General features: G+C 43.9%; 1 protein-coding gene across 1 annotated transcript; it reads right to left on the bottom strand.

The window, feature by feature from the left end:
- Positions 1 to 7647: 7647 nt before the first annotated feature.
- SEC62 (SEC62 homolog, preprotein translocation factor) lies at positions 7648 to 23748 on the bottom strand. The gene is made up of 8 exons (XM_036388835.2): positions 23640 to 23748; positions 16105 to 16213; positions 15613 to 15718; positions 14391 to 14601; positions 12637 to 12729; positions 10557 to 10617; positions 10134 to 10253; positions 7648 to 9589 (listed from the first exon to the last, which is right to left on the bottom strand). Exons 1-8 carry the CDS (start codon positions 23673 to 23675, stop codon positions 9123 to 9125), a joined length of 1203 nt encoding a protein of 400 aa, XP_036244728.1. The 5' UTR covers positions 23676 to 23748; the 3' UTR covers positions 7648 to 9122.
- Between the last annotated feature and the right edge of the window lie 1414 nt (positions 23749 to 25162).

Here is a 25162-nt window from a genome sequence, read left to right on the forward strand (position 1 = left end):
GGGACAGTTTAGCCATTTTTCCTGCTGATAAAAATTCTAATGAGTGCGTGACCTCCAGACTGTGTCAGCTCTGTGCTCAGTGAACCTTCTGGGAGAGTTCCTCAGTGGGGACCACAGAGCACAGTTCTGCCCACATTACATCCCCTTTTTGTGTTGTGTCTCCTTCTCAGCTTCCCTTTTCTCCTCCACCACCTTGGGCTTGCTAGAAAGTTTGCTTGTAACTCACTGATGACTCTTGTTTTCTGCTCCTGAGTGCTGTATCTCATCTTCCATCCCAGAGAAATGATGCTACAAGATGGGATATCCTGGAAATCAAATACAGGGCTTGGTGCTGGCAGGTCCTTGCTAAGTCAGGAGCTCACTTCACGTTGGATAATGGCTGCCTCTTCATTCACAGGAAAACTTGCAGGTACTTGACAAGCACCATGTGCTAAATAATGTCTTGAGCCATCCTGCTTGGTTAAAGAGGCTGCATTTCTCTCCATGAGCAGCAATACAAAGCTTTAAGGAATTAGTTTTTATTTGCATGGAGGCAGCTGTGTGTAAAAACAAGACAGGAGATTCCTCCTTGAGGAGGGGGGTACATGAAATAATACAGAGAATCTCGTGTAAAAGCTGTGTGTTAAAAGCTCATGCAGTGGTTCTGTGTTGTGTGTTCAAGATATTTCCATCGAGGCTTCCTTCCTTCTTCAGGGCTGTTTCCTGCTGCTGATTGCTCACATTTTGGGTTCTGTTGTTCAACTCAATGGAAAGAAGCTTTCCTGTTTCCTGCTGGTCCTTTCCTTAGGGGAAAGCAACAAGAAAAAAGATCACCTCTTGTCTCGGTCCCTCTGGGAGCCTCTCAGGAGCCCTGGGCCAGTCCCGAGTGGGCAAACACCGGGGGGCAGCCCCAACACAGCGGGGAGACACTCTCTGTGTGTGCCCTGAGGGTGCTGAGGGCACCTGGGCTGGGGGGAGACACTCTCTGTGCCCCGAGGGTACTGAGGGCACCTGGGCTGGGGGCAGACACTCTCTGTGTGTGCCCTGAGGGTGCTGAGGGCACCTGGGCTGGGGGCAGACACTCTCTGTGTGTGCCCCGAGGGTGCTGAGGGCACCTGGGCTGACAGCAGGCAGACACTCTCTGTGTGTGCCCCGAGGGTGCTGAGGGCACCTGGGCTGACAGCAGGCAGACACTCTCTGTGTGCCCTGAGGGTGCTGAGGGCACCTGGGCTGGGGGGAGACACTCTCTGTGTGCCCCGAGGGTGCTGAGGGCACCTGGGCTGGGGGGAGACACTCTCTGTGTGTGCCCTGAGGGTGCTGAGGGCACCTGGGCTGGCAGGGAGACACTCTCTGTGTGTGCCCCGAGGGTGCTGAGGGCACCTGGGCTGACAGCGGGAGACACTCTCTGTGTGTGCCCCGAGGGTGCTGAGGGCACCTGGGCTGGGCGCCTGTGCAGCAGAAGAGACACCAGAGACATCGGTAGAAGAGAAAGGGCCGACTCTTAGCAGGGGTTAATCCAAGGTTTTATTAGGATCCCAAAGGAGCTCCTGCACCTCAGGGCCCTCCTGCCGAGAGACCCGGGAGATGTGCCAAGGTCACCTTTAAAGGGAGGTGGAAACCAAAAGTAGATAACACCCTACCAACCATTAAGTGACCCTAAGGGATGGGTACTGGGGGATGGACATTTAGGACAGCGTATGGGGCAAGGCTTGGGGGGCTCACCCCTGGCCTCTGGACAATCACTCGATGACTTGGACAGAAACTTCTGGATGGAGGGGATGGGATTCTGAGTGATTGACAGAGAGCCAGGGTGGGGGTTTGGGGATGATCTCAGCAAGGGAGAGGGATAACACAGGTAAAGGGAGGGGAGTACAGTCTGGGATAAACCATTTGGGAAAAATATGGGAATACAAAACAAAACTACTTCAAAATATTACAAAATATAAAAACACACTACAACAACCTCTAATTTCAAATCTAACAATAATTTTCTGAAAGAAGCAGTGACTGAACAAACTCTCCTCACTGAGCGGGTGTTGGGCTCTACCCTGTCCTCCCTGCTGTGCTGGAGCTCAGCACTGCAGCCCCATGGGTCTCTGAAGTCTCTGAGGAAGAGCAGCAGGGACCAGCAGAGTCCCCACATGTTGATGTTGCTGCTGCCTGAAACAGGAGGTTTCCTTCAGACAGGGGTAGGTGCAAATAATGAATAAACGCCTTTTCAAGGAGGTGTGGGCTGTGCTTCCTGTGCGCAGCTAGAGCTCAGGCTTTACTTTCCCCCTGCTCTTCCTGTTTGAGATGTGCTGGGCTTTAGAAGTTCATTGTCACCAGTCCCTTTATTGTGTTGAGCAGAGGAGGAAATTTAAACCTCACCTCTGTTCATTTCAAGCAATTTATGTTGGCATCTTGGACACCTTAGGCCCTGTGGGCAAAGACAGGGAGATAAATGCATCTTTATGCATTTTGGTGTCAGGTGTGGGGAAAGCTGCACACTGTGAACTCCTGCAGAGATGATGGTGATGATGATGATGATGAACATTCCCACTCCCAGTGAGGGGCTGGGGGTGACTCTCTCTGGAGGAGCATGGCCCCACGGCCGGGGGCACTGGGATGTCCCTTTGGAATGCTCTCTGGGGCACGTTTGTCTGTGGGGTGAGTGCCAGTCTGCCAGCCTGGCCTGCAGGCTCCCCTTTCCCTGGCTGTGCCTTTAACTGGGTGGAGCCCAGCTGAGCCTGTTTGATGCCCTGGTCGGGTTTGTGCCTTGTCAGCACTGGATTAGCAACCCGAGTTTTGCAGTGGTTGTGGGGCTGCTGGTCCTGAAAGGCTGCGTGGCTCAGAGAGACAGAGTTTATGAAGATTTTATAATTTTAATAGAATATTTAACTAATAGAATATGTAACACTAAACTGTTTAACCAACTTTATTTTTAACAAACTTTACTTTTAAAGAGAAAAATGCTTTACTGATGTACCATTTGCAAGATGTTTTATTTTTCCAGAACCTTTTAAAAGAATAGACAGTATGTGGTGGACCTTCATTTTGATCACTTGAGGTGCTCATCTTAAAAGCAACAAGTTTGTTCTTAGGAAGATCTTGTTGAGGAACAACAAACACATTTCCATAGTAATTTTAATTTGAAGGCTTTTTAAAAACAGAATTTTAATTGTGCTTATTCAGAGAAAATCCAGAAAATGCAGTACAGAGCTGGTGTCAGCCCTGCTGGATTTTCAAGGAGTGATGTTTCCTTGGTTTATGTCCCTGCTGTGTGCTGTCACTGCACAAGGTGTCCCCTTTCCTGCTGCTCATGATGTCACTGCAGTGTAGGTGGGTTTTTGTCTTTGACACAAATGTTTTTTCAAGGAACTGAAAAAAAGATGGTAAAAACAAGGCCCTAAAAACTGCATTGCATGGACCAGTAATTAAAAAAAAACAGTTTGTGGTTTACTGGTCACTGTAACACAAAACTAAAATTAAGACTGAAGCAAACGTGGAGTGCAGGGCATGATCAAACTCTCTTTGTGTTGCTCACAAACACCAAAGCAGAGCTAAAAATCTTTTGTAACCTTTTAGTATATTAGTATTTCTTGGTAGACTTCAATTTTAAGCAAATTTTGTTGTGGCACTTAAATTTAAAAGGAAGCTAAAAAGGGGGGAAATGTAATTTCAATCTCACCTTCAGTGTGAAGAATTCAAAACTCCCATCTTCTGACCCCCTACAAACAATCTAATTACTGGTTGAATACTCACAGGTCAGAAAGAGAAAATAAGAATTTACTGTGAAGGCCAGTGAGAGTCACCTGGGGCACTGTTCTGTGTTTTTATTGATTAGCAAAGATAAACTGCCAGTTTCTCCCTCCTAAGCACCTCCATCCCTCACTAGATCCAGGCTCCAGGGGACTTCCAGGGATCACAGGCTGAGCCTTTTCTGTGTTTGCCTGTTGTACATGATGAGGATTAATGGTTGTTACCACCTGCAGAAAATCTTTGATCTTTATCTGAAGCAGGATCAATGTTTACCCAGGACTGTTCCCTCCTTACTTCAACTTGCACTGAAACCGTTTGCACAGTGCTGTTGCTAACTCTAAAGTAATTTGTCTCTCAAAAGTCTTTTATCACAAAACATTTCTTTTTTCTGTGATCATTATTTTCCCATACAAAAAAAAAACTACACATGGCAAAGCAAATGCCTCTGTGTCAGGCAGGCAGTAATGGACTCTTTGTGGACACTATCAGGAAATGTTCCTTTTGTTTTCCTGCACCTGTTGCTGAATTACAAATAAAATAATCCACTGCTTTATTAAATAAAATGAGAAGCCCTAATGAAATTGTACCAGCCATTACCAGGAAGTCTATTGAAAACATTCAGCAGCTGCTTCAGTCTCAGTTCACTTACACTGACAGGATTGTTCCCCCCTTCTCCTTGTGCTCTGAGTGAGAAGGGCACAGTGCCTTGGACCACCTCACACCACCCTGCTCTCTCTCCCTGGGGAGGATTTGGTCAGTCAGTAATGAATGATGCTCAACAATTCAGTACCTTGGACTTGAAGAAGTTTGTTAGAAACCAGAGTCCCAAGCCTTGCATCTGAGTGTTTTGCAAACATCAGCTTGTCCTGAAAGTAATAAACCAGCTAAAAATCTCCTGGTTTATTCTGATTCTGTAGAGAGGGGTTGATTAGAAAGGTTGGGAATCAAATCAGTGAGTCCTTCTCATTAGACAAAATACCTCAGCAGCCTGAGGAACGCCCTGGAGTGAGCTGGGCTCAGCCTGGCTGCAGAGTTAAATGTCACCAACTCCTTCACTAAAGGTCTCCATGAGAATTGATCTGTCTCTGCTGTATTTAAAAGTCAACACATCTATCACAGCAGTGCTGGCGAGTAGGTGGAGACTCTTTCCCAGGACAGACTGTAATTCCTAGCAAGAGCTAAAAGGTGAGTCCAGCACTATTGTCTGTGCTAAGCCTTGCATGAAAACCACTGTAAAGTTGCATCTCAACTGCTTTGGATCTTGGGAAATGTTTGATACAGACTTTCTTATACAAAGAATGCAATAAAGAATGGTGTTCAAACATGCACGATTCAAGGTTTGGTTTTAAAAATGGTTCAGAAGTAGCTGGATGAAATGTCAGCCAAGGAGTAAGGGATACAGCCCTCCCTTCCCACTGCAGCTGGGAAAGGAATAGCTGGGAAAGGGTAGAAGGAGCAGAGGGTGGACATGCAGGTCCTGAGCACTGAGTGTGAGCAGGAAATTATCTCCAGATTCTGTCTCCTGCTCTGGTTTTGTGGTGGCTCAGATTTGTGAATCTACTCTGAATTTATCCCAGTACAACTCCTAGAAGAGTCTAGATTCAAATATAAGTAAGGCAAACACAACCTTTCTAGAACTCAAGGGAATCCTACAGATAGAACTCCCCTGTTGGAAGATTTGAGCTAAGTCAGGATAAGGCAAATTTTGGGGATGTGAGGGAGGGGAAGGATCAGTCCCCGTTTCAGACACCTGGGCTGTGTCATCTATAGTCCAGCCTATCAGGACCAAGAGCTCATTGAGGTGTCCCAGAGCCTAAAAGGTGTCTTTGTCCTCACCATGGCCTCTCCAGGGAGGGAAACAGGTGTGCACATACTGACACTCTTTCCACAGTTGTATTTTTTCCAGGTGTTCTTTTTTAGGTGTATTTTATTTCGTAAATTGCTTATGTTTGGAGTGGGATATAGAAATTTTGGCAAGGAGACTGCAAGGGGTGGCCAGCTCAGCAGCTGCCTGAGGGAGGTAAGGAGAGGAAATGGGATTGTTCTTCAAACTGAGCTGACTCGAACTGATTCTGCCAACAGGTCCAGGAGAGATTCTGGCAGGACTTCTAACTGCTGCCAGTCAATCACCTGCAGCTGGAAGAGGATGTTTTTCTGTTGCCCAGGGCTTTCTATGCCAGCTGTGAGGCTGGAACATTGCTTTGCTGTCCCTGTGACCCCATTAGGAGAGAATTACATCCTCAGAGGAGCTGCAGAGAGCCCTGGCAAGGCTCTGAGGGCTCAGTGCCACAGTGAGAACTGCCGGGGGTTGCAGGAAGGAACATAAACCTAAGACTGGCAGGTGTTTTCCATGTCTCCATTTCATTTTACATTGTCTACATTTAGTGTTTACATGGGGCAGATGCTTCTGCCACCCCTCCTGAGTCCTGGGAAAGTGTAATGAGAGCAAACTGAGGAACTGAGACATCTCCAGTTCTCTTTATCTGCCCTTCTTCCTGCAGCATGACGCTCCAAGAGCTTCACCCAGTGTTATTCCAAACAGAAAAAGGCCTAAATGAACTATTATCTATCTATCTATCTATCTATCTATCTATCTATCTATCTATCTATCTATCTATCTATCTATCTATCTATCTATCTATCTATCCTATTTTTATATGAAACACCAGAAAAATCTGCTGCATGATCCAGTAGGAGAACAGAAATTCTTCCCCTGATCTGCTGCTATGAACAAACTTTACTGTTTGAGAATTGTTTATCATCTCCCCAGTACTGTAACTTTTCCACAGATGGAGAAATAAGCAAGTTCATCAAACAATAATTTTTACTTGTTTCTTAATTGCTAGAGAAAGATCTGCTGTTTAAGGACCCCAGAACCCAACAGGTAAGCTGAGGTTCCTGTACCTGTACCAGAGCAGAGCACACTTGAGTGTAACATCTCTACTAAATACTGATCTGCATTAATACTCATTTGTGTTTTATTTATTTTTTAAATTATTTAGTTTTAAAGAATATATAGGAGTAATCATACCCTCTTGCAAAGAAAAAAACCCAGAAAATTATACTGGGAGGAATATCAGTAAGACCACTATTAAATTTTATTGCAGGAAGGACATTTTGGTAGTGTAGTTATTTGAGTAATTTTTCATTAAATATATGTTAATTTGTTCTCATGAGGTCACCATAGACTCTCAAAGTTAAAAATCAAAATTATTAAGAACTTTGAAATGCCTGATACAAAAATCTAAAGGTGGCCAAGTTTTGTGATTTCCTCTTTGGACAGGAAGTGTTTGTCGTGATACCTTGAGCACACTCATAATTTTACTGGCATGTTGTTCTGTCATAATGTTCTTTCATTAAGTTATTCCAAATTGCTTCAGAAGTACTTGGGGGATATTTCTAGGAAGACAAGTACAGTAATGAGTCATGAAGTTCTTTCCTTAACCACTGAGCAGATCTCTCTTACCCCACCTCAGTGATCAAAGCTGTTCACAGCAGATCAAGTGAGGAGTTAAGGCCAATTCGATTTCTAGGCTGCAGGAGCCTGGAACTCTGTTGAGGTGACAGCACAAGTGTCTGATGGTTAATTCTGAGACCCAGACACCTCTCTCCAGGTGGGCAGTGCTGGCACGTGGCACACACCCCATGAACAGGGAGCAAATAGCAACATTAGAGTTTTTATTTGACCATTTCCAATTGATTTGCTCAGCATGGCCCTGTTATTTCACTTGGAGGAGGAAACATACTTGAAATAACTGAAAACCACTGCATTAACTTCTTAAAATCCTGCTGAGGGCTTGGCTGCCCTGTCATGCCCCAGTGCAGGCTCTGCTCTCCCCATGACATTGTGCACGCCCCACTCAGGTACAACAGCACTTTGTTAGCTCTTAATCAGTGATAACACATAAGTGGCCAGGAGTCAATCTGTTTAGTTAATGGGTCCTTTAATTTTTTTGCTATATTAATAAAAAAGTGATCCAATTTATCTGTTTCCTTATGGAGTAACTATTCAGGATTTAAGAAGTAAATACACCGTATCCATGAACTGTTTGTCAATGCAACCATGATGATGTATGTATTTGCACAATCTGAAAAATTGGTATCTTCATCCAAAATGCCGACGCTGGAAGGATGGGAAGCAATTTAGGATAGGAAAAAAAAATTCTCTTACCCTCATCTTCTCTGAGTGGGCTGGGAAGACAATCAAATCTATAAAGTCCTTGAGAGGAAAGAGGCTGAGTTGTAACTTCTTCCATGCTCAGTGAGCCAAGAGCTCCAGTCCATCCTGCCCAGAGGCAGCGGCTCCTCCGAGGGATTTACAAACATTAATGGTCATTTCACAGCAGCTCTGTGAGCAGAGCAACACTCTCCTGCCTCTTCTGCTTAAAACTACTCCAGTTCCAGAGTACAGAGAGGTTTAACATTAAGGCATCCATACAGCTCTGGTGTTTGCTTTCATTTAATAAAGATCAATTTACTCAAATACATGGAATGTTGGCACAAAACTAAAGCTTCTGTGGAACAGCTACCAATCATACACAAATACTCTGTGAGGTCCTCTCGACTTGCATTTCTCTGATAGATACACCACAACATGGCTTCAATAATACAAACTGAATGCTGGATCAAATCTCTAAATAATAAGTAGCAGTTAAAGTAAATGGTTTGCTTTATTTGTAAATTATGTACAGAATACATTTGTTTTTAAATTATGATGGAGCAGGAGAAAGAAAACAGCCATCATTTCCAAACCATGCTGCTTCCTTCACCTGCTGGAGATGACATCTCTCTCTGCACTGGATGAACAAAACCAGTTTGGATTTCCTCAGTTGCTGGCACACAGGCTGGAGAAACAGAGAACACTGCAGCCAAATTCAGCACTACCAGCTCCTCTACTGTCAGCAAAATACTTCTGCTAAAACTAGTTTTCTCAGGAAAGTTCTCACAATCTTTTGAAAACAAAATCAAGAAAAATATCAAGAAGGCTGTGGGCTAAGAAGGGCTTTACCTAACTATCAGATGAGGATAACCAGGAATAATCTGAGATTTGGTCATTCAACTTTTACCTGGTTTACAAAAGCAAGTTTGAGAAGCTAAACTAATTGACCAGTTATGCAAGTACCAGAAAATGATGTTGTTCAGTATGGTTGAGGACAATCTGGGCAACCTATCAATCAATAAAAAACCTGTCAAATTGATAAAACTTCCGTAAATGGATATTAATGATTAACATAGTACCGAGTAATCGAGTTAATGGTTAAAAAAATGAAGGAACTAGATAAAAAACTGGTAACACGGATATTTCAGCAAACAAAGATGCTACTGTATGGTCTATGTTTTGGTGATCAGCCAACAAAGAAAATCCAACCATTTGCACATACTTAGTCCCAAACCACAGTGAGTTATGATTTTCCATGTGAAGGCCCACTTTCGGTATCTTCCTCCTCTTCCTCCTCACAATCCCCTTCATCTGTTTGCTGTTCCAGTTCCTCTTTTGTGATCATTTCAAAGTCGTTTCCATTGCCACTACTGTGCTGGGACCTGTCATCTTCGCGCCTGTCACTGTCAGTGTCTGAATGTCGCTCTCCTCCTGAGCCGTCTGTTCCTGAGTTCCTTGTGCCTTCTGTCTTTCCATCCTCCTCTTCCTTCTTCTCACTGTCTGATTTCTCCTCGCTGTCGTATTTTTGCTGCTTTTTGGATTCTGCTTTTTCCTCTTTCTTTAAGTCTGCTTTTGGTCCTTTGTATTCGTGTGTGTACAGGGGCCTGAAGGAGTCAATGAATCCCACATCTGCTGTAAGGTTTGGCAGGAACCAGAAGTGATGCCTTCCTCCAGTGATGAGCCAGATGATAAGGAAAAGGATGCAGCGAGCTGTGTGAAAACAAGGGAAAGTTTGGATTTTGTTACAGACACATACAGTGTACAACCATGCTGTAAGAGATGGTCACTGCTAATGCCCACCCCCAGCCAGGGACTGGGGGATGCTGGGGGGAAACCCCTCATTCCACAATAGCTCTGTGGAGTAGTTTGTTCTTCCCACCTCTCCTCCACCCCACTAACCATGGATCTTATCTCACATTTAACTTTTAAACCCTCTGCCACAGAAAGCTTTAAAATCCTGGTGACACCATTCTCACCTCTTAGTATCTGTGTGCAGTTGTTCCGCACTTATTTGCTTAAACACAGGCAGTAAACGAATCTGCACTACACAGGGAACACCGACAGGTGACACGAGCCTGAGCTCTCTCTCTCTTCCCGCGGCACAACCGTGACACCCGCTGGCCGCAGGGAAGCGCACACAGGACCCGCCCGGCTGCGGCCGAACAGCGTCCCGGGAAGCGGCACCGCCCAGCCCGAGCTCGGGGAGGAGCTGGGCTGCGCCTCCGGCCTCTCGGACCCGCCTGCCCACACTCACCGACGGCGAGGAGCAGAATACTGGCGACAAAGCAGCCGGCGCCCACGCTGAGGTAATAAACACCGACGCGCATCTCGGCTGGCCACAGCGGGAACAGGGTGGCGGCGATAACGGCAATCACTGGGCAGGGAGGGCAGGACAGAGGCATGAGAAGCATCATTAGTTTCTCCTGGTACATGTACAGAGGTTCCAGGCTTACTGCTCATTCAAAGTAGTGCCTTAGATTCAGTTAACATCTATACTATTTTAGATTTTCAAAAATAAAATTAGCTGATTTGTCTTATTCTACACAAGTTCCAGGGTTAGAAATGCATCACTCGTAACATATTTCTTATTTTACATAACCCACATTTGCCCACTGGACAACTCACTGGTTAGCTTAAAGGCAACAGAAATAAACAACTTGTGTATACTCTGACTTACCGAGTACGAGTCCCATGGCAAAAGTCTTAAAGTGAACAGGGTCATAGATCCACACGTAGACCTACAACAGAAATGACGTGGTTTACACTCAGAACAAGCTCTCTGATAAACATCTCGTGTATTCCCTCCCCAAACACTCACTGCCAGGCTGCAATGCTTGGTGCTGAGCAAAAGGCCTCCTGGTCAGCACCCGGGCAGGGCAAGGGCTCCTGATTCCTAGGAAGGGTAACTGACAGGTGATGTAATCCTGAGGAAAACAATCAGACAGCAGAACTGATGGGAAAATGAAAGATTCTGGAATCAAGGTTTGGTTGTATCTTTCTTTATTCATTAATGTTTTTCAGCATGAAGCCAAAAAAAAGGCAAAAAAATAAAAAGTTTCCCAAGTCCACTAAGTGGAAACAAAAAGTCTTTTGAGTTTTGAAAGGAAAACAGAGAAACTGCACACCTGGAACAAAGGAGGCAGCTGGAATGCTCACTGCAGGCCCTGTGCTGGGCTCAGATCAGTGGCCCTGCACCCTCTGTCCCACAGCACTGTTAGCTCTACATCTACAGTTGCAACTCTCAAAGCCAAATGTTTGTGTGAGAGCTGTGGATCCATTTGAATCTGAGCTGCTCAGCCATAAATGAAAAACTCCTTGGTAAAGTGCAGGGTTTTCTGAACTAGAAAATCTGTGATTTTTTTCTTAGCAAACTAAAGAGTTTGAATCTGAGCTTTAACTATGAAAAGAAGCTGCTGGTTACTAGAAACCAGCAACCCTCATTGCAGATGTGTCAATACCAACTACCAGAAGGGCACCTGGGAGGCAGCAGTGGTTCCCTGTGATGCAATAAATATTTCACATTCTGCTTCCCACAGGGTGCCAAAGCTGACTGTATTCAGGTGCAGCTGCTGCCAGACAGCTGTTCTGGGAGCCCAGGCAAGCTGAAGATGGTGACTGGTAATAAGTGTGTGATATCCACGTTTGTAAGTGCAAAATAATGAGGGAAAGGGAAAAACCCAGCTCTAATGCAAATACACAAGAATTGGCTCTAAATTAGCTACTACTTAAAAAAAAGCTTTTGTGAATTACAGGTGCTAAAAAATGCCAGCTCATTAATAAACAGAGAAGTAACTGATGTCAGGACAAGCAGTAAATACTGTGGTATTGCAGATACTGTGCTGCAGCCTCATTTGGAATGGGCACCTCATGTGAGACAACAGGGAGGATCAGAGCTGGATGTGATTCCACATGAGATGGGATGAAACAGAGCAAAGTAAGTGTAGAAGAACTGAGAAAGGTAAAACCAAGATACAAAGGAGAAACACATTTTCTGTACAAGTGATTTATTTACAGAATTTGCTGCCATGTATGTTTTATAACCAAAGGAACACAAGAACCCTGGGGAGATTCCAGTACAGCCACACACAGCATCAACACAGCACAGTAGAACTTACCACTTATCCCAAACTTGAGAAGCACAAATGTGACTCTGTACATTACAGAGCTGGTAAGTGATTAAATTCTTGGTCTTCCAGAGCAGCAAAGCACACAGAAGTATTTAAGGCCACAATTTCAGTGGTAAAGCCAGGATGAGCATTCAGGAATGCCAAAGGGTCGCCTGTCTGCTCAGATCACAGAGCCAGGCAGGTATTTTTTATTTCCCCTCCTGTCTCTGAACATGGTGTCCTGGAAGGACTGGTTTGGCTTAGAACAATTTTGGCATGGCAGTGGCTGTGGGATAAGCTGGGCTGGAGGGACTTCAGGAGTCTTTGTCCCACCCTCCTGTCCCAGGCAGGGTCAGCTCCACCAGCCCCTGAATCCACCCTGAGGACAAACACTTCACCTCATGGCTACCAAAGCCTCAACTACTGGTAAGGAAGTTTTCTTTGGTTTTTTTTTAAAGTTACTATCCTCTATTTACCTGTCTTTTACCTCCTTGAAGTATCTGAAAATCTGCTTTCAAGATCAGCCATCACATTGCCATTAATTTTTCTTTCAACATGTCAAGAAGGAGTTTGCAGAAATCCAGTGAATTACAGTATTGTCTGACAATAGCAGGGTGACACCTAAAGTTGAAAAGCACCTCTAAATCTTACCTCATTTCCATCCAAGAAAACCTGGTCTTCATGTGGCTCAAGTTTAAATTTCCTCTTAGTTTCCTTTTTCTTGGGTGTTCCTGGGGTGTCATCCTGAGGACAAACATAGATATTTTATCTATATTTTATATTTAAAAAATATATACAAACCATTATATATAAAAATTACAAAAATCTAATGTTTTAATTTTTATATTTCATATTGTACATGATCTTTACAACATATTTTAATTTAATTTATAGTATCTGTTAATATATTTAATCTGGTAACTTTTCACAAACTTAACATCATGTTCACACTTCTTGGGTTTTTTTTAAAGTAAAGATACTTTAATTCCTCCTGTTCTTATTTCACTGGTACCTTAAAAATCAAGGAAAATTGTAAGTAAAGAGAAATCTCATTTTTAGTGCCTAAGGACTAGACTATGACTTCAGGATTACACTGTGGCATCAGATGCCTGGCAAAGCTGGGCTGATACAGAAAGTCTGTACAGGGATCAAGAACAGGGAACAACACTTCACCATCACTGACTTTGGTAGAATTATTTGCTATTTTAGTGCCATATTTACCAAATGGACATCCTGGCAGAATCAGTTTCTGCCCATTTATTCTTTGTCCTCCTCAATCTCTTTTTGGGTCTTTTGCTTCCTCTTCTGTCTCCTGTTTGCTTCTCTTTGCTTACTTCGTTGTGAGAAATTAACTTTGTGGTTTTGGTCCTGTGTTTCATTCAAGTTCCTACCCACTGGCTTACATAATACACTAAATATCTGTTCAATAAATAATGATTAGTTTAAAAATTAACATACATTTAATAATGTACCTCCCCTGATGACAGTGGAATGGAGGAGTTTGTTACTTTCATAATCAGCATTTTGCAGTACCTCAGGGGTTGGGTTATCTTACACTGGGCTGGGACTGCAGTGGGATTGTCCTGTTTATAACCCTTTTTTTCACCATTTATGCTTCTCTGGACAGCCAAACCTTTGTAGACAGACTGTAACTCTCACTAGATGTGCCATTATTTCACTTAGGAATGTTTGAATGGGAGTTACTTTGGCCCACTATCCTACTAACTCTCACTATTCAGAGCACTGATTGTAGAAGAAACACCATATTCACTCATCAAGTTTCTCCTCAGCTTGCCAACATTTTAGAAATTCTGTTCTGGTAAATAATAAATAAGTAATAAAACCAATCAGCAGTGAGAACAAACCCAAACCACATTGAAACCTGTACCACAGTTGTAGTTTAAACTTGGAAGCTCAAGTGCAAGGAAGCAGGATGCAGGCAGTCATGGAGGCTGTTACACAGCCAGTTACAGGCCCCACATACCGAATGTGACATTCCAAACATTCCTGTTACCAAACTCTGCAAAACTCTTTTGTTTCACTGCTGCAGCTGCACTGCTTTGGATGTTTGGTCACATGTACATGTGTCATTCTATGGTGGCTGATGTACACAGCCTCCCTGCCTGCTGCCCCTGGAGACAAACAGGTTTTGATTAACTCAGCCCACATTCAAAGATGACAAGGTACACAAAGGCCAGCTGAAGCCTCTTTTTTGATCCAGACCAAGATAAGACAAATTCAAAAGGTAACAAAAAAAAAAAAAAAAGCAGCATAATTTAGAGATGGAAACAGGAAAATATGGCATGGCATATTTTAGAATAATCAACTTCTGAGCCAGTGCAATGTTAAAAATCTGCTGATGTATTTGTTACAGGTCTGTCTCTTCTCTTGCACACAGTACTTACCTTCTTACACTCATCTTTTTCACCATCCTTTTTCTTTTCCTTTTCTTTCTCCTTCTTTGTTTTTTCATCTTTGCCACTTTCCTTCTTGCTCTTTTTCTCCTCTTCTTTTCCACTCTCAGCCTTTCCTTTTTCCTTTTCTTTCTTTGTATCCTTGTCAGGTTTCATTTTCATCACTTTCAAGGCTCGATGAAAGAACTGTTTTTTCAGGAGTCTTAAAATGAAATAAGTTAAATGATTCATTTAAGTGCAGCTGGGAGAACAACATTTACACTCAATTATGTTATCAGACACCATTCTAGATTATCTTTCTAACATGATCATGACCAGCATGACTGAAAGGCAAGGTCACAATCATCTGCTCCATTTACAGCTACACACACCAGACCTACTTATCCCATGTCTTGCCTGTTGCTTTGCTTTTTTTGGTTCATCTGTTCAAAACTGGGTAAAAACTGTACTTTTTTGAGGCAGCATTTTGCAGATTTAAATGAACACACAAGATGTAGGATACAGCAACCCACCAGATCCATTTATTATCTTTCCCATTAATGCAATTCCTGCACTATTTATTTTCAAGTACATGTCAATGTATTTCCTAACAAAAATAAGGAAGTGGACATACAGCCCATCAAGATCCCTGGTAAGTGATGCACAATGAACAGAATGACTCTGTTGAAATTGTGGTACCTATGCCAAGGCTTCCCTTCCTGTCAGCTACAAACAGACCTTCTTGCAAGTGCATGTAGTATCTATTTATGTATGGAGATATAAAGATATAAATATATGGCAAGCAGGGCACCAGGATGTAGTACTTGGTATTCTTAAGGTTGTCAGCAACTAGAAACATCCTTGAAAGGAGCACAGCCAAATTCCCAACAGGAAGAGCAGCAGAGAATCCTGCTCCTCAGACAGCAGGGACAGAGATTTGAGAGCTCTGACCCTACTCACTTCAAATATTGGCAAAATTCAGGAAATTGCTTTGGTTCACCTTGCTGCCCCAAGCAGCGCAGTGAAAGCCTGGGAGAGTTCTGGGAACAAAAATAATGAAACTGCATCATTTCCACCCTCAAACACAGCAATATAAATCATTACAATCATTGTTTTTGTATACATCCTGAAGTTCTAGGATGCACAAAGCCCAAGCTACATTGGTTCCTAAGTAAGTGTGACATCTGGACAACTGCAGCCATTAATGACACTGAAGAAGCAGCCTGGGTCGTACCTGTTGCAGTAATCAACTACAGACTCCCGGGTTGTAAAGAGAGCCTCCTCTCCTTTCTTTGCCTTCGCCCATTTAGAATCCAGGAGGCAATCCACAGCTTTGGAAGCTAGAGGGGAAAAATGAATTAAAAATGCATTCAAATTAACGTTATTTTTAACATTTAGTCTATATTCCTTGAACAACAATGAGCAGTCTGTTCTGGTGATGTTCCACATCCTTTTAATCTTTCAAGTAAAACTAGTCACTATTCTGAAATATATTCCTCTTGACATCACACACCTTTAAACCACAGTGTGAAAAGTTGATTGCATTTACTCCAGGCTAGTAAGATTAATTTTATGGCTTCCTAATACCTAGCTAAGTTTTCAAAACCAAACTGTAGGATCAGTACTTATTAGATAAAGTACTATTAATAAAAATAAAACAGCCTCTCCCACCCTCCAAGTGCAATGTTAGAAGAAACCAGAATTCTCTGGTTAAAAGCAACCCTACCAATAAAATAATCAACTCGGTGGCCCATCATGTTGGTGGATTTTGTTGGACAGTTGAAGCGCAAGTATTTAGCAACAGCCTTCTCCTCCTTGAATGGCTCACCAACTTCCTACAGTGGGAGAAGTCAAAAGTTGTTAATACAGTTTTGAACACATAAGAAAATCACCCATTTGGGCTTAAAAAATCAGATACTGCAAAGTCTTGTCTTCATTATTTAATGGCACATTAAACAAATAAAACATAAAGGATGTGAAAATAGGTCAAGTCATTTTTCTGAGAACTTTCTGTCTACAGGCAGCAAAAAAGCAGCAAATCTCAAGTTGGATGAACTGAAGGTAAGGAGGACAAACTCCTTTAGCAGACCTGTAGAAAGAGCAAACTAAAGGAAGGCCTAAGAGGAAAGCAGCACATGGGAAGCTGCTTAAGGTACACAGCTGGGATGGAAACAGTTGTGAAGCTGGGAACAAAGAAACAGCAGAGTGAGGAATGAGTGTGTATGAAATGACAGCAATGTAGGCACTCTGACAGAGCAGCTCAGATTTCATGTGAGAAGGAGAAAACCAAGTTGAAAAGAAGCTGAAAGATTTGGCTAGAAAATTTCTTTGCCCACTTTGACTACAGCATGAGACTTCAGAGTACCCTTGAGGAGATTCTGCCCATCTACAGAGTAGAACATCAGGATGAAAGCACAGCAGGATGAAATTTAAACACCAAAACCAATGTTTTATGAGAAGGGAGCCCTTAGTCTGCACACATTCACAAATTCTGTGCTTTTACCACCTTGCAGAGAGGTAAGAGGACTCTGAGATGTGTAAGGCAGAAGGATGGAGATGGGCATTTTCATTATGTAAAATTTAGATCTAATATTTGCAAGCAGGGAAAGGAAGAACTTCCTAATGTTCATGCTTCACAAAAACATATCTATAGAAACCCATAGTTTGGGATATTAAACTGACTTATGCTAACTTCCTCAAAATACTTTTCTGTAAATTCTTTTAATCCATAAGGTTTGTCCAACCCCCCCCTGCTACTTGTGGCTCAGGAGCACAGGAGCACGGGACAGCTTTCCACACTGCAGAGCCTTTCCTGTGCCTGTTCCTCTGGTGTTGCCTGAAGAAATAGATTGTATCACCCACAAATCAGACTGGTCATTTACAGGAATAAAAGTTTCAGAGTCTATTTAAAGACCTAATATTCCTAAAGGTCAGTAAACATATACAACCTCCATGACTGCTTTTAAGATGTATAATCATAATATCACAAGCAGCATGTTAAATGGAAATGCAAGGTGAAATAGCTGTGTTTACACCAGAATAAAAGCTTCAGACGGTAAGAGTTGTTAATTTTCAACAGCAAACTTTCAAAACCAACTGGTTAATGAGTATCCCTCTAGAGGAGATTGTTGCTTTTCCTGTCTGAGGAGAATTTTAAAGAGAATAATGCAGACACAAGGTATCCAAATGACCAAAAGACTCCGTAGCCCTTAGTTCTGAGACTTTTTAAAAAATCCTCCATATGAAGAAGAAATATGCTCACTCACCAGGTAGTTTCAAAAATGTACCCAAATTAGGCCAGATGATCCTAACAGTCCTCAAGTGGATATTACCTCCTGCTGCATGTTCAATCCATTTTCTTAATTTTTAAATTTTAAAAATCTGCATTGAACATCAGATAAGAAAACTATTCCCTGACAGTGCCATGTATGCAGATAATTTATGTTCTGTGGTTTCAGGTCCTCTTACACTGTACAGCTGTACCAGTAACTGTAAATCAAACCAAGCCACCAAACTTGGTACCAGAGTAATTGAACAGCAACAAAAGGGGCTCCAGTGCACTGAAATAAAACAAGTGACTGTGTCCCATCATTGCCAATGGGATAAGGCACCAGCAGACTGGGAACTGCAGGCAGCAGCTGTGTGTGAAACGCTGCTTTTCTAGTAATTCCTGTCAGCAAATGAAATTTGGAACAGTTCACAGGGCAAATGCTCTTCACAGCACAGACAGTGAGACAGAGAAACTGCAGATATTCTCATCAGTGCTAATTCCTCTGCTAAGGTGGTTTTTCTCCTTCTTCCTAAAATATTTATGATCCTGCTGGGTCATGTGATGCACTACACAGGCAGGGGCTGGCACCAGGAGACTTTTTTTTATTGCTCCTTTCTCTCTATTGCTTAGTGAGGGGTAGTTTCATAACAGCCAAACAAAAAAAGCTTCCCAGTGAGAGAGACTGCCACAGTTTAACTGAGCTCATTCTGAGAAAGTGTCCCCTGCAATTTAATCCCCATTTTTCATCGCTTTGTTTGCAGAGCCAGGCTTCCATTAAAATGTGAAAATAAATGACTGACAGAAAATAACATATTCCATCAATAAATGAAATCAACCAAAGCAATGGTAAGTTCATTACCCTAGGCACAACTTTTAAAAGTTGCAGTTCAACCAAATGTTGTATTCATTTTTAAAAGTAGCCCGTGTTGTCACCAGACAGCATGTAAGATTTAGAGATTTACAATCCGTGGTGATTTACAAACTCTGGCCATTAAAAATAAAATCAAACCAAATTTCTTACTTGTCTAGACAGAACTCCACCTACTGACAGGAAAAGCAGTGCTCAGCCTAGTTACTTGCTAGAAATGCAAAGACATTTTAAATTTTTAAGAATAATTCTCAATCACAATTCTGTCCTATATGAATTCATAAAAGGACAATCAAACCCAGGGACCTTCCAGACTCACTGAAGTGAAGGGAAAGTCCTAATCAAACTTACCATTATCTCCCAAATCAAAGTACAGCACAGTCCCTGCTGGACTTCAGTGCATGGATGCAGTTCCCAGTTAATTCAACCCCCAGCTGGGACTGCAGCACCAGAGAGGCCTGAACACATCAGAATAACATCTGAACTGAGCCATTGAATTCTCCTCCTCAGCTCTACCCAAGCATGATTTATTCAGGTTTTCCTACTCCTGGAACACTCAGTGGATGACAAAAGGGCAGAGCACATTTCTGGTTTGAAAACTGCTATCATTTTATCCCCTCTTTGCATCACAGTTGCAAGAAGACAGGTATGACCCAAGACAGGCCAATTTCCTTCCACAACCTGGTAACATAAGCAGGGTTTCTGGAAAATCAGAAGAGAGTAAATGATGAGTGTCATTAGCAAGATAAGTTATTCCATATGCAGCCAAATGCTTTACAAGGACTTATGCTCCTCTGTTTCAAAAAGGTCATCAAAATTCTTTTATTTCAATGAAACAATATCTAGTTGATTTCTTTGCTCTTAGATTTTCAGAACACCATCCCTCAAAGCAGGCTGCTGAAGCCTAATAGTTGATACAGTTTTCAGATAAAGAACAGAAGAAATTTAAGCACATTTATCATGTGGTGCCTGATTTTCAAGCTGAGAGGCTACATCGAAAAGTGCCACTGTGTCAGGCCAGGTTCCATTCCATACCCCTCATTATAGAGACCCTACAGCTGCATCAGCCTACTCTTCTCTGACAGTGCTGAGCACATCACAGCTTGGGCTGAACTGCAGGATTATCTTTTCCCCTGCCCTGTGGACTGTCAGGATCTCAGAGTGGCTGTTCTGTGGCAGGTTACTGGGTGCTGCTGAGATATTTGTACTTTGCCTGAAATAAACCAACGCGCCATAGACAAAGAAAAAGCAGAGATTGGCATGATGGGAGTGGGGAGGGGGAAACAAACACACCAGGGTGCTAGGACTTGCTCTTAGGACATCCCAGCTTTCTTCAGTGACTAACAAACACAGACTAGTCCGACTCCTGCACTGATGACCAGTACAAGGACAGCCCCAGGTCTCTTAAAAGAAACTGTGGCAGAGCCATGTGGAGAAACCAGTTCTTCTGGATTACCGTGGCCATGCGCTGGCCACAAAACATTAACTTTTCTTTACAGAAAAAGATTAGCAGATGTTTTGCAGTCCATATCCTATGAAAACAGAAGTATCTGTTTTCTTCCCTCTTTTTTTTTAACCACTAATTTTTTTGAGCAAAACATACAGAACTCTGTAAGCATACAGAGTTCTAAAACAGATCCAAGGAGCAATGTACAGTGTTTTAAAGCCAAAACACACCAGCTTCAGTCCCCTTCCAACCCCAGGCCAGCTGTTCTGACTTTTTCCCTTCCCACCTCCAAAAATGTAACTCAAGATTTCCAAAAGACTGATTCTTGTTTTAATGACAACTCAGGCTGCTGCTTTTCATTCCCATTTTTCAGCTTTGTTTTGCCCCTTTGATCTTTGTTTCTTCCTCCTCTATCAGCTGATACCACCCAGCTTTCAAAGACATAATTTAACCAGTCTCCTTTGTTATCATCCCACTCATCTTTACTAGAATTTATGAAGAAAATCAAGCCAAATGACCAAGCTGGAGTAAAATATGCGTTACTGGAAAACCATTGCATTGTCCTTCTGCAGATCCTTTTCAGAGTCATTCACACAAAACTGCAGCACAGGAGCAGCAGTGCAGCTCTGCAGCTGTGCATTTTCCTTCCAGCAGAACCCAAATCATAACAGGAGCCAGCTGTAGGCTACAAGAGTTAATGATTAGTAGATGTCCTTCATCAGGAGAATCTCAGAACTCGAATCAAAGAAAAAAGTCAACAAGGAAAGTACCTGTCATTAATGACACCGACGCCACCTCAGCCATCAATCTGCAGCGAGACATTGACCCCCAAAGTGCCCAGGAGCTGTTTTCTCTCCTTCCAGGAGCAGTATTTACGTGCATTAACATTTCTGGAGTGCAGGACATAGCAACAAGGTGCGATGCCAAGCGCTGTTAATCCCAACGCAAAGATCAGCCCAAAACCTGACACGGGCAGACTAAAACCGTGCCCGTGGAATGCAGCCAAGGAAATGAAAACTTAATGCCTATTTAACAGTCAAACTGCAGAGCTGCCAGCACAGTGCCACGTGTTACCCGGCCCAAAGGAAACAACACTGAACCTTCTGTGGGTTAAGTGAATATTTCAGGACACATATGGAAAAAAATATAGTTCCAAGACATGAAGTAGTTTTGATCAGGTTGCTGGAGTAGCAGGCATTCAAAGGCATCTCCCATCTTTTGAGATGTATTTTGTCCAAAATAAAAAGATTAAACTAGCCATTAGACAACATATGTTGTTTTTCTGTCAGTAAGTCCTTTATACACAGCAAGCATTCTTGATTTCAGACATCTGAATCACGTGGGAGCCACTGGGAAGCAATCTGCATCCTACAGACCAGCCTCCCTTCACTCCTGCATGTCTGAATTAATCTCCCTGTTGATTACAGTTAAATTACCATCAGGAATGACACTTGGAGAATTTTACCTCTGAAATATCTTTGTTCAAACTTCTGAAGTTAAAATTTTTGCAACTTTTGTAACTTTCAGAGGAAGAGTCTAAGCTATGCAACACGCATTGGGTAATGTGTCTTTTGTTGAAAGTGCATTCCATGAAACACATCCTTCCTGTGACTGCTTCCGATGGGAAACGTGGAGCAGCCTAGACAGAACTTTGAACTATTTTTGAGCCTTTTTTCATGTCTAGCTATCTGACATAACTACCATGATTCTAATCTTGATGGCAGGCAGGAAATCCTACAAAAATTCATTCCGAACCCAGGCTCTGTGCCCATGGTTTTTCTAATTGAACTCCATTACATCAGCCTCATCTACAGCTAAAACCACTGATTTTTTTCCAAGAACCTCACTCCTGTCAAGAAATACAGGGTATTCTGATGTCAGACTTGTGTGCAGCACAATAAATAATCTCTTTAGGGGGGCAACATCACCTTAAATTAAGTACACACTGCTAAAACACTTGAAGCACCTACGAATAAAAATCCCACACTTGATTTTAAAAGAAGACACTTGCAGCATGAGCCTGAAAAACGTGATAATCATACTGCAAATATGCCAGTAAAGTTCAAAAAGCTTAAGAAAAATTAAATCCAAAACCCATGAGTTGTTTTATTCACTGACCACTTAAGAACACCCCTTGGGCATTCACCAGTATTCTTTGTCCACTGTCTTGTCTCCCATTGTTGTTGACCTGCACTAGGAACCTATGATGGTACACATTTATTTGCATAATTATATCACAAATTTAGGCCACGACTTTAAGTTTTAAAACCCAGACATCGATTTAATTACTAACAATCTGGGAAATACTTTTACTGCTAACAGGCTGGAAGTTAAGTATGTGCTTAACTACCTGCAAGACCACGGCTTTGGGTGTTATACAAACATTAAATTACGTTTAAATTTGGTTTGATGGGTGCTTTGTCATTCTTGGAAAGGGACAACCTATAAAAATCTTAAAAGGAGAATAATTATGTGATGTTTTGCAATAATTCATTGAATGCTGTGATGGATAGGGCTCGTTCAACAAGATTTTGATAATGACTCCTTGCATTTCTCCCCCTGCCTCGCTAATTGGAATTAAAGGGAAAAAAGGAACTTTTACAGGTATAGGCAGATCTCCATCTTCCTGGGGGAAGGGAAAGTGGGCTGGGAAAGGAAAGGCTGAGAAAGGAGAGGGGGCAGCCAAATAGAAGGGTGACATATGAAGCTTGCATTGTTGAATGGCTCTGTGATCTCTCCCGTGAATATTATCTGCTCTTACAGCAGAGCAATAAAGCCCAAACAAACACTATCTAGGCCGAGTGTTGATAACACATAACAGTAACGAGTGTTATGGTCACCGATACTGTAAGTACGCCCCAAACATGCATTTAAAAACTCTGTAAAACTCCATGTAAAAATTACACCTCGACATACCAGGCTCCCAGGTAAGTGAAAACACCAAAGCAGCCCTCAGTTTGTCTCTCAGTGCCACCACACAATTATCACTACATTTTAACACGATCTCAAAGCTGATTAGGTCTATTTATAGGTGTGCCTGTTTATGTTTTCCAGACACAAATTTCCTTTCCTTCCCGCATCATTTCCTGCTTGGGGCACGTTTGCTTTTAAGATGCTTTTACCATCTGTCCCACGTCTTCTGCTTACGATCCCCGGGCCGGACACGCCGGGTGAAGGAGCAGCTCCCGGGTGGTTTTGGTGTTACCCTCGCTAAGCTATTGTTCGACACTGGTAACCGGGAAGATTCTGAGTATAACACGGCGATGAAAAACTGGGAACAGCTCCATGTATAATTTTTTGGCCATGGAGAGACGAAGAACTTCTGAGGGCGCAGAGCCCATGGGGATGAAGCGGGGGCGCCTCTGATGTGCCGGGGGCCCCGCTGGCTGCCCCTCAGCCCCGAAACGCTCCTACTTGAGCTCCACCATTCTGCTTTCATAGTGTTTACCAATCTGCTAGAAAATTCTGAGGAGAACCTGCCAGCCCGGGCTCCGGCCCCGGCCTGAGGGGCTCCCGGCGCCCCGAGACTGAGGCGCTCTCACCGCGGGCCGCCCGCAGCCGCCACCTCGCAACAGCGTCGGGCGGGAAGGCCGCAGGGGAAGCCGCTCTGAGCACGGAGACGGGGAGCCACCGGGCGGGGAGGGAGAGATAGAGAGGAGGGGGAGTCTCGGGTACCTGGACGCGCTTCCTGTGCCTCCGCCGCTCCGCCATGTTGTCCCCGTCCGCTCCGCCGGTGACGCGCGCGGGGGGGGGGCGGCGGCCTCGCGAGAGGCGGCGGGAGCGAGCGGAGGGGCGGGAAGGGGGCGCGCCCGCAGCGCCTCAGCCCGTCACCGCCCCCCGCCCCTCGGCCCCCCGCCTCGGTCCCTCGCCGAGCCGTCTGCGTGCCTCGGCGAGCCCCTCGGTGCCTCACAGTGCCCTCTCCGTCTCTCAGCTCCTCGGCGAGCCCCTCGGTGCCTCACAGTGCCCTCTCCGTCTCAGCTCCTCAGCGACCCGCCTCGGTCCCTCAGCGACCCGTCTTGGCTCCCCTCTGTCCCCTTAAAGCCTCATTCTACCCCGGTCCCTCAGCGCCTTATCACGCCTCAGCGCCTCGGTCCATCACCGCCCCGCAGCGCCCCGACTCTGTCCCTCAGTCCCCTCCATCCCTCCTCGGTCCCTCGTTCTCTTCATGCCGCCTCAGCGCCTCCCCCAGCCCTAATCCCGCCTCAACCCCCCGCCACCTCCCTCAGCCCGCCCCAGCCCCTCAGCCCTCACCGCCTCCCCTCGGTTCCTCAGCCCCTCACCGACCCCCCTTCACTCAACCACAGGATTGTTAGAGCCGAAAGGGACTCTGGAGATCCTCCAGTCCAACTCCCCTGCCAAGGCACGGCCACCCAGAGCAGGTGACACAGGAACGTGTCCAGGTGAGTTTGGAATGTCTCTAGAGAGGGAGACTCCACAAACTGCCCGGACAGCCTGTTCGAGTGTTCTGCCACCTTCAATGTGAAGAAATTAATCCTCAGGTTGAGGTAGAACTTCTCGTGTTTTACTTGATGGCCATTGCTCCTTGTCCTGTCACAGGGCACCACTGAGAGCCCCTCAGTCCCTCTCCCCCCTCAGCCCTTGGCCTTGCTCCAGCTCTGGCTGTAAAAATCTGTTTAAGTTTTGATACACTGAAATAGGATGTAAAGCCTTAAAGATACTCAATACAGCACCTTTGTTAACTGGTACTTATTTAAACTCATTACTCAGACCCCATATCCTTACAGAATTAGATTCAGAAAGCAACCTATATAAAGCAGAAGGGCCTTTTGCCAGAGGTTGTCCCACATACTTGTGCTATGAGGTCACTGGAGTTAGCAAAGCGTATAATCATTTATCCTGGCTCTTGTTTCCAAACCACACCCTGGCACTTTGGGATGGAAAAGTATGTACAGTGCTGCATTGTCTTGTCCAGTCCCCTCAAACCTTGTTGCCCCTTTCTGTTCCTGTGATTTGGAACTCTCAGATTGAAAACTGGGCAACTAAGAACCTAAAAAAGCTTCCAGCAGCATATTTGCCCCTCAGTTTCAGTGCTAGGTTTTGTGCTCTTTCTGGTACGACATCTTTTTCTGTTGAATGTTTTCCTTTTGCTGTTGCTGGGCAGAAAATCTATACAAGTTACAAATTAAGCTGACTGACTGCAGAGTAAGTGAACTGGAAAAGTGTAATTCAAAAGATGA

The sequence above is a fragment of the Molothrus ater genome, chromosome 10, assembly GCF_012460135.2.
Source record: "Molothrus ater isolate BHLD 08-10-18 breed brown headed cowbird chromosome 10, BPBGC_Mater_1.1, whole genome shotgun sequence".
Lineage (NCBI taxonomy): Eukaryota > Metazoa > Chordata > Aves > Passeriformes > Icteridae > Molothrus > Molothrus ater.

Bases quoted from the DNA above. Each gene is read 5' to 3' on its own strand.
- SEC62 (XM_036388835.2), bottom strand. From the start codon at position 23,675: ATGGCGGAGCGGCGGAGGCACAGGAAGCGCGTCCAG. The intron at 15,719-16,104 runs GTAGGGTTGCTT...TTTCCCCTCTAG, and splicing joins CCGAGTTGATTATTTTATTG to CTTCCAAAGCTGTGGATTGC. The intron at 12,730-14,390 runs GTAAGTACTGTG...GTTTGTCCTCAG, and splicing joins AAAAAGATGAGTGTAAGAAG to GATGACACCCCAGGAACACC.